General features: G+C 46.9%; 1 protein-coding gene across 11 annotated transcripts in view; it reads right to left on the bottom strand.

Annotated features, from left to right (window-relative positions):
• Positions 1-380: 380 nt before the first annotated feature.
• The window catches only part of LOC110526245 (protein MTSS 2), a 92037-nt gene continuing 82526 nt past the window's right edge, over positions 381-9891 (bottom strand). For 3 of the 11 annotated variants that reach the window (XM_036980598.1, XM_036980599.1, XM_036980605.1), the window contains 6 exons: positions 8677-8896; positions 8458-8532; positions 7879-8028; positions 7207-7383; positions 6637-6817; positions 381-6462 (listed from right to left, as the gene is read on the bottom strand). In XM_036980598.1, the coding sequence (XP_036836493.1) occupies positions 5687-6462; positions 6637-6817; positions 7207-7383; positions 7879-8028; positions 8458-8532; positions 8677-8896 (1579 nt within the window). In that variant the 3' untranslated portion in view covers positions 381-5686. The remainder of the gene's footprint in view (positions 6463-6636; positions 6818-7206; positions 7384-7878; positions 8029-8457; positions 8533-8676; positions 8897-9891) is intronic. The other 8 variants (XM_036980601.1, XM_036980602.1, XM_036980607.1 and 5 more) reach the window with 7 other exon arrangements.

Genomic DNA, 9891 nt, shown 5'->3' with positions numbered 1-9891 from the left:
TATATAGACCAAATAAACCAGACAGACCAACACTTCAGTATTCCGTCCCTCTGGTCAATCTGAAATGTCAAGCTACATCGAGCGCAGGGTTGGCACAGGAGGCTAGACTTACTGCTGAACTTAATTGAAGTTTTGGGTGAGATACACGCATCAATTGGCGCTACCGGCAGACAATCCCCCTCCTGGATTCAGAATCTGTCTTGTCCTCAGTGTTAGTTCTAGCAGATCTCTGGCGCCCCCTGTCAACCAAACACGGAACAAACGCTTGGCTCCACCTACAGTATCAACTCTCACCCTCTAGCTTAACACGGAGAGCTGTCAGTGCCACTAAAACACATTTTAAAACGCCAAATGAAGGACTCTTGTCTCTCAAGCCCATGCACAGTTTAAGTACAACTTTTATTAATACTGGAATCATCACAGTGCGTTTTGTTACATTAGCAGTGACTAAAGTTAACAAAAATTAAAAGGATTAATATTACAAAAATAAAAACTTGTCATCAGCAACAGAGGCGAAACAGCCTTGGAAAAAAGGGCACAATAAATTAAAGAAGAGAAGAGAAGGAGAGAAAGTAGAAGACAGACAACAGCACCTGTAGCGTTACGTGACTCCGTTGGAGGGAGGGGTTTTTGTACAAAAACATATGCACACATCATATCTCTTCACAATACTGTAATGAAAATAAGGACTTCATTAAAAACGGTGGCGACGGTCAAGTTCATAGACGCAGTGGTTTAGCTTCCATATTGGATTGGGCTTTGGGAAGAGGAAGGGGAAAAGAGAGAAGAAACCACAGAGAATCCACAAGTGATACACATTCAGTTCTGTTACCATGGCACCTGGAAGTCACCTCCTCCCTGCCTGACTACATCTCAGGAGCTGACAGCGTTGAGTTAACGGATGGTGACATCGTTGTGGGGTGACTTTATTGGCCTTTTTAAATAGACGGGGACAGGCTGTGTGTGGGTGGGAGAGTGGGCGTGAAGCCACCTTGTGTCGAGAGTCTCTGTTTCTCCATCAGTGTCAGAGATCCTCAACCTACGCCAGGGCAGACTTCACGAGCACGAAGACACACCGACGCAACGCCTGTAGACAATGTAAACAAACTACTCCTAGACCACGTACAGTATAACCTCCATACAGGACCTACACCCCATAGCTGCCCAGCCTGACTCCGTCTCTGCCATCACATATGCTTGAACATAGTTAATTATAAGCTAATTAAAGGAAAAGGGTTTCGGGCTGTTTGGCCACCTTATAACGGCGCAAAGCGATTTGCAAGGTCACAGTGCGGCTATGTGTCTGCTGGTAGCACATTAACACCAGCCTAAAAACTATAAAGGCATACAGTGTTACGGTCTATGTTGGCCAGAATGACTATAGTCCAGAGGTTTTCATGACAGTCATGCACTCTTTCTAAACATTCTTAACAGCAATAAGGCTGATTAACCAAGCTCTTATCCAGGACTACGGGTGTTAGGCAAGAGTGTTGTGTTAGGCAAGGCATCATGGGAGACCAATGAGACCCATAGACTCCTGTTACATATCCTGTATCCTACACTATGAATGAGTTCCATTGATATTTCTACATAGCTTAGCGGGGGGGAAGGTATTAAATCGCACACAGTGAAACTCAAAAGGCAATGAAAGCACATGTCCTCTATTGAAATTGTGAAAGAGATCCGTGTAAGTGTATTCAAAAAGGTATTTAAATAAGTGGAATTTGCGACCGAGGCTGTATGGCAGAGACAAAGAAGCGACAAATACATCTCTACACAGCACTGTGTCACCTTCTCTCAATATGAAGAGAAGAGCATATTACGCTTAAACACTCCCACTAACCCATTTGCTCCATTCCCCACAACGACAGCACTAACGCCATGGACACGCCAGCCGTGGCTAGCACCACAGGACACACAGACAAAAAAACAACTCTCCCGGTTTGAGAGCGACATAAGTCAAATGGGCACTTATCGCAAATTAACACTCACTTAGAGACTTAGAGTGAAGTTAAGGCTTAATTAAAATTATTTCATGAGCTATAATCCAGCCAGCATGAGACATCACATCTTGTTCTCAAGGAAGTGTTGTTCTTTCAAATGTGAAGCTAGCTTTTTATTGTGACGACACGGTTATTCCCTGTCCTTGCATTAGCACCCAGCGGGAAAGTGCTTCAGTCAAAGTCCTACTGGGGGTTTGGATTTGGCTCTGGCTTAAGAGCTGATGCTGAGGCAGCCTATGGAGTGAGTTGCTAGTTGGAGTTGAGGTTGTGGTGGATGGGTGGATAAGAGGTTTAAAAGCAACAAGTTCATTCATTGAGTATAAGTGGGGGTATCCCACTGGGCAAAATCTAGTTGAATCAACGTTGTTTCCACGTCATTTCAACCCATTTAAATCTAAGCGATGACGTTTAATCGAAGTGGAAAACTAATTGAATCTGCAAGAAGTCATCAACGTAAGTGCCTTCCGTCTTGTTTTCACCCAACTTTCAACCCTAATCCAATGACATATATAATATATATATATATATACATATATAATTCATATTGAATTCTTGTTAGATGACAACTCAACCAAATGTAAATCAAAACTAGACTGACGTCTGTGCCCAGCGCGAGGATGGCGAGAACCAAGTGATAGTGAGGAAAGAGGGAAAGAGAGTCTGGACCCAGAGACAGCCCAGCTGTGGGAGTGTGAGGGAGTGAGGTGACTGCTAGTCATCCACCATGGGGTCTTGGGAGAGTGTCACCTCATCCCAGACAGAGAGACACAACTGAGACTGACATCCCTGTAGTTTCCCCTGTAGGGGTCCTCTCAGTCTCAGCCTAACACACACTCGCCAACAGCCCTGTCTCACTCACCCTGTCTTGTCTCTGTGCCACATCCTGTCTTTCTCTCGCTCTAATGCTCCGATAGAAGTGACGGTTACATAGTTGGGTTCTCGGGAACGGTAAGGAGCATCACACACAATCAGAATGAAGCAGAGTAATCTGAGCATGACAAGAAATTGGAACAGAATAATTGCCAGAGTTACATCTGCACATTTTAAAAAGACAGTAAACATGTTTACCTTTTTGTTAGATAAGAAGTTGTATTGTTAAATCGGCTAATAAACACACTCCCATATTGCTGTCATACACTGTACATTTGACATTTGCCTTTTTTTAATTCAGTAATGCGAAATAATGTCGAGGTAAACTCCTTTTTAAAAAATTCTAGCGATTTGACTTGCACAATTAAGTGTTCACCTTCTTATACAGTATATGCATGTATATATACATATACATCGTTATGACCTGTGCTTTGCAGAAATTCTCTGGATGAGCATCCTCTGGTCCAGAATGCACTGTGGCAGGGGAGGTCACTTCCACCCTGGGCTGCTGGCCACCTCCACCCACACTGCTGGTCCCTCCCCTTCCTCCGCCCCACCCCACCCTGCCGTGTCACACAAACACTCACCTACTCCCACACACATACCCTCTTCAGCCCCTCACTGAACTACTATTTCTTAGTTCATGAGGAAAGTTCTCTCCGGCAGATGAGCGATATTCGACAACAGCAGGTGTTTCTCTCACCTTCTCAAAGCAGATCCTCGCTTTAAAACAGCCACAGGCATTTCTAAAACAGTGCTCTATTTAGGCGAAATAAATAATTAAGCATTTAGATACATTTTGTAATGGCCATTGTTGTCAAGGTGAGGACATCAACAGTCACTGCTAGGGAGCATGGACTAACCCATGAAGTTCATCCCTACCCTACAGTACAACAGTCAGAATAATGCTCTCTCTGCCTGCTCAGAACCTATGTCACTGTGATATACTGTTCTCTGGAGATTATTATTATTAATTTTTTTATTGATAAAAGCAAGACTACAGCATAACGTTATTGCAAAAAATATGGCAACATAATTTTATGAAAGGTTACTCTATTTTCATACAGTTTCTAGTCTTGACTTCCTCCTGTGCGTCTGACTCTCGACTCGGGCTTACTGTATGAACAGGCAGTGAAATACTCATTCCATCTCTCTCCGTTGCATCAACTCTCTTCCAGCTAACTCTGTAAACATAAATACCCCCCTTCTTCCTCCCAATCTGGCAACCCCTTACATCATCCTCACTGTTTCTCCCTGGCTATAGTCACTCTTTAATTCTAATGTCCTTAGCAAAGCCAGCTCCCGCGTAAGGCTGCACAAGGTTCAAATTAGCTATGGATCTCATGTTTGAGACTCACAACATGTACAGCAGCTTACCATCCCCCTCTTTACATAAATGTTTTGATCTACATTATAAATCCGTTTTTGTAATTCAACATTTTTCAGCACGGACCCATTGTACATAACCATTCCCCCAATCCAGTATCCTTCTGTTCCCATTTCCCACCTTTCTTTACCACTTCCTTTTTCAATCATCCTTTTCTCTCCCCAATTGAACTGCTTCGCTCACTGGTCCGTGGCACGCATTCAGCACACCGCATGGCAACCCACTGTCTCACTCCCCCAGCACCCTCGTCTCATCACAGAGTGTGACCACACTGACCCCTAGTGGTCACACTAGAAATTCACCTTCAAAGTGCTTCAGTTTTCCATGATTTTTTTTTTTTTTTTAACACATCAGGCAAGGACGTGAGAAAAGTCCAGGGCCAAAGTTAGACAGCAACTGTCATGTGTACTTGAGCATGCCTGATGATTGCCTGCAAGTTAAAAAAGAGAACCCAAACCTAAGATAACAGCGTCTGTTTCTCCTCCACTCCGCAAGCAGAAAATAAAACGCATTTATTGCTCCATTTCCTATTCACATGTTCTCTCTGGATTTAGAAAATATATACGCCTGGCTTCGTTTTGTCGTTTCTCATACAGTGGTAACAGGAAATCAAATGTCGCAATAAAAACAGTCCACTGGGCACAGACGTCAATTCAACATCTGTTCCACATTGGTGCAATGTAATTTTATTCAAATTACGTGGAAACAACGTTGATTTAGCCAGTGTGTGCCCAGTGTGAGGGTAACAACAAAACAACACAGAGGAGAGAAGCCCCACTCTCAAATACAACCAGCTGACCTGCAGCAGAACTCTGCCCACCTCTTACACGCACACGTGCGCACACACACACACTGTTGGCCATGGTTTAAAGCTAACAGTGTGTTGTCAGAGCCTTGTGACCTGAGCCAAAGTGAGAGGGAGCGATGGAGCCCCCATTGACCCCACTTTTCACCTGTCTCTCTGCCACCTGCTTCCCTCTGCTTTACTCTAGAATGGGGGGGGGGGGGGGGGGGGGGTGTAAGAGGTTGGGTGAGGAGTGGGGGAATGTGGGAGGAGGTGAAGTGGGTGGCTGGAAGTTCAGGTCCCTATAAACAGTCCCTCTCTCTCTCAGCAGTCAGTCCAGTCCAGACAGAGTCTCTATATACAGTCTGGAGGATCCCGTGGTGATGGTGGGGCTAATTAAACAAACATGCGCCCAGACACGATAGAGCTATAGTGGCCAGAGCCTGTCATTATTATTCATCATTTACTTTTTCATTATCAGCATTATTATTGTTATTTATCATTTACTTCTAATTAAACTTTTTTGTTGTTGTAATCTTCTGTTGTCATATTTACTTCTTTACTACAGAGTCAGTACTGTATGTAGTGGTTGGGGCACCTCGGTGGGTGCAGGCTGCGCTCCCTCCGCTCCGTTGTGCGCCATCACAAAATCCTGGGCGCAGACCTGTCGTTGGAGACGGTCTTGCGGAGCCGCACGCCCCTGCGGATGGACACCAGCACGTCGGTGCCTGACCCGGGGGCCTGGGGGTCATGCTGGGGGGCCGGGCCAGGCGGGGGGTCATCAGGGAGGTTGGGGTAGGGGAACTGTCCCTCCCCAAGGGCATGGGCACTGGCCACCAGCTCTCCTATCTTCTCCACCAGGCTGTGGCGGTTAGCGGCTATCATCTGGTCCTCCTCAGAGCCGTGCTGGACATACACACTCATCTCCATCGCTCCCCCAGACCCCCACGCTGTGTTGGGCAGGCTCAGACGCTTGGGAGAGGCCTTCACATACTCCAAAACGTTGGGGGAGGAGTCATCCGCCACGTAGAACACACACTCCTCACTGCCCACACGTACCGGAGGCCCGGGGTAGCCCCCAGGAGCATCAGGCACCGTGGGTGTCTTCACTGGCACTATAGGCGGGCGGATGGGGATGGGGCCCGCGTTGGACAGGGTACGTCTCACACCCGGCTTGGTGGATGGGGTTCGGCGGATGGTGGCAGTCCCAGGGGTCCCAATGCCCCCTCCCCCTCCAAGCACTCCGCCCTGGGCCCCACTGGGCAGACCAGCGGTGCTGGCCGGCCTCTTGGTCTGGATCATGCGTCGGTAGTTCTGGCCGATGTTGCTGTGGCGGGGGATGGTGGAGGACTTGTCAAAGTCAGTTGACGCCTCACCTTCAGCATCTCCATTCACAGAGTAGCAGTCATAATCCGACCCTGGGGGAGAGGGAGAGAGATAGAGGGTGTGGTGTGTTATTCAGAGGATGAGTATTGCATGTATTATGCTGTTGGGGACGGTTTCCCTGAGAGAGGACAGCGAGTGCATTCTCTGTTGGTTAATGCACGTGAGTTGGACTTCTGTATGAATAGGTGTTTACTCTACGAGTGTACTTGTCAGAGTGGTACCCTGAGAGGGGATAGTGTCCTCGGAGCAGGAGGGTGTGGTGGTCTGGGTGCTGTAGCCACTAGAGTACTGCAAGGAGTCCCTGTTGCTCTTCTGCTGCTCCATGCTGAGACCACGGGTCAGGACCATGGCCAGGTCACTGGCTGCTGGAGACACCTCTTCGCCGTGCTGGGAGGAAGCGACAACACGTTGTTTTCAGTCACTAAGCAGACACTCTTATCCAATGCGACTTACAGTAGTGAGTGTATACATTTTAGTACTTTTTTTCGTACTGGTCCCACCGTGGGAATCGAATGCTCTACAAACAGAGCTACACGGGACTAGCGGACTAACACAGGAACAACACATGATTAGGATGATGACTAAGGATCTAACCGTATCGCAATCAATAGCCGTAGCAAACACTTATCACATGGTAGGAGCACAGGACCACTACCAATCACAATGGACAGACTATAACCACCAAACTCCAATCCGGGGTTAAAATCCAACAGTTGTGTTATAGCAGTGTCTTGTATTCACACCATTGCGAGGTAAATCTGCATTTTCTCTGTTACCTTGGCAGCGATGGTGGCGGGGGTCATTCGGGACCTCTGGACATCGTCTGGGTGAGCACCAGCATATCCCTGGGAGCCCGGGGATGCCTCGCTCTCCTTCAGCCTATCCAGGGGCTCCTTCCTCCGCTGAAGCGTGGCAGCCAATGGCTGCTCATAAGAACCTGCCTTGGACCAATCCTGAAGAGGTGGGTGTGATTAATAAGAAGCAGTGAAAAGCAACAGAGCGAACTCTCCATTGAGAGAGACCCGTCCACTATCCAGCAGTTTGACGCCTTTCATCTGGGTACAGTGTGGGGGTAGTTCGGGGGGGATTCCTCATCGTGTGTGAGTGTTTGGTATTGGGTCAAATTGATGAGTGGGTTTATTGGTTTGAAGCCTTTTGAGTTTGTGAGACTTCGAAAGGTGAAATGGGTGGCACCCATGGCCTGCTCAGTTTAGCAAATCACCACACAGGAGATTTGAAACCGGGGGGGGTGAGACTGATGGCCAACTACAACAGAAAAGGCACACAGGTTATGGAGCAAAGTAACGAAGTCATGAATGAGTTAAGCAGATGGTGAAATGAAAAGAAAGACCTGGTGAATAAGCGTTAACTCAAGGAGCACAAATTAAAATAGAAAAACAAAAAACTAACCAAAAACGGCAAAGAAAAGTGTACAGATGAAAACAAACCTTCCAGCAAGGAACCTTTGATGTGGGAGAGGTAGTGTTGGATCCAGGGGAGTAGTTATAGGGTGGGGACGCAGGAAGTATGACAGAGAGAGGCCTGATGGAGCCAGTGTGAGAGAGAGCAGGGCGGAAGGTAGCGAAGGACGAGCCAAACTGCGGAACGGAGAGACAAGATCGTGATCGTCAGAGCGTCCATCAACGCCAAAGGCTTATGGGAGGAGCCTTTGTGATGTGACCTCTGGGTCACAGAGACATACTGTACATGCACAAAAAGTATGTGCATGTGCACTCCAAAACACACGCATACACAAACGGTATGAGTAGCAGAAGAAAAGAGGGCAAAGACAAGAGATCAGCGGTGACAGAGCAGGTGACCACAAGTTGACCTGGGCTGATGAAGAACACGTACTTAGTGTGACCATCCTGCCGGTCAGTTTTACCAGCTTCTCTCATACACATATACAGCACAACATTACAGTATGCAATACACAGATGACTAAAACGAGCATGGCTATGTGGATCATGTATTCCAATATTTTTGCACACGATAGGACAGGAGTGCGAGGTCACTGTTGTGCTTACCGTTGTGGGAGAGCTGCACTCACTGACTGACTGGCAGGTCTCGGATGCCTCTGAGGATGCAGAGCTTGACGACTTCTGCAGTGGGAAATAGAGGTCAAAAAAGAGATGGAATGAATGCAAAACCAAGAGACGTCGGGCAGAAGAGTAGAGGAAATAAAACCAAGGAGGGGGCGGAATTACGTTTCAGCACTGCAGCGACATCTGTGACGGGAGTCATACCTGGCTGGTGATGTCAGAGGGCATGGGCGAGGGAGGCTTGGAGTAGACGTTGGCGTCCTGCGAAATGAAGCCTGAGTCGTGGGAAGAGACGCTGCTGAGGCGGTGAGCGTTCCCCGGTGGCGGGTGGGCCAGGCTGCGGTAGCGATAGGACGAACTGGGTGAGTGAGTCTGAGAGCCTCCGGAGGAGCGGGAGGCGCTACTGTGGGCGCTGTTCACACTGCTGCAGTGGGGTGGGGCCAGGGTGAGAGGGTGGTGAGGGGGCAGGGAATAGGGTCAGGCAGGGTGAAGGGAATTATTTAAGGGAAGGTGATATCATATAAACCACATTTAGGAAGCAAGAGGTGGAGAAGGTGTGAGATTGAATGAGGATGTGTAGTAACGGATTTGGGAGAGAGTGATGAATTGAAATGAAAAAGGGTAGCGAGGTACAGTGAAGAATGGGCCAGAGGAGCAGAGCAAGCAATGGACAGAGTTCATATGAGAGAGACAGGTAGTTTATATGATGGGTAGAGTACATATGAGAGAGACGGGTAGTGTATATCATGGGCAGAGTTCATATGAGAGAGACAGGTAGTTTATATGATGGGTAGAGTACATATGAGAGAGACGGGTAGTTTATATGATGGGTAGAGTTCATATGAGAGAAACAGGTAGTTTATATGATGGGTAGAGTTCATATGAGAGAAACAGGTAGTTTATATGATGGGTAGTTTATATGATGGGTAGAGTTCATATGAGAGAAACAGGTAGTTTATATGATGGGTAGTTTATATGATGGGTAGAGTACATATGAGAGAGACGGGTAGTTTATATGATGGGTAGAGTTCATATAAGAGAGATAGGTAGTTTATATGATGGGTAGTGTAAATGATGGGTAGAGTTCATATGAGAGAGACGGGTAGTTTATATGATGGGTAGAGTTCATATAAGAGAGATAGGTAGTTTATATGATGGGTAGAGTTCATATAAGAGAGACAGGTAGTTTATATGATGGGTAGAGTTCATATAAGAGAGATAGGTAGTTTATATGATGGGTAGAGTTCATATAAGAGAGATAGGTAGTTTATATGATGGGTAGTTTATATGATGGGAAGAGTTCATATGAGAGAGACGGGTAGTTTATATGATGGGTAGAGTTCATATGAGAGAGACGGGTAGTTTATATGATGGGTAGTTTATATGATGGGAAGAGTTCATATGAGAGAGACGGGTAGT

Source organism: Oncorhynchus mykiss, chromosome 6, assembly GCF_013265735.2.
Source record: "Oncorhynchus mykiss isolate Arlee chromosome 6, USDA_OmykA_1.1, whole genome shotgun sequence".
Taxonomy (NCBI): domain Eukaryota; kingdom Metazoa; phylum Chordata; class Actinopteri; order Salmoniformes; family Salmonidae; genus Oncorhynchus; species Oncorhynchus mykiss.
Note: the sequence above shows the minus strand (reverse complement) of the source record. Positions and strands in the feature narration are given on the sequence as shown.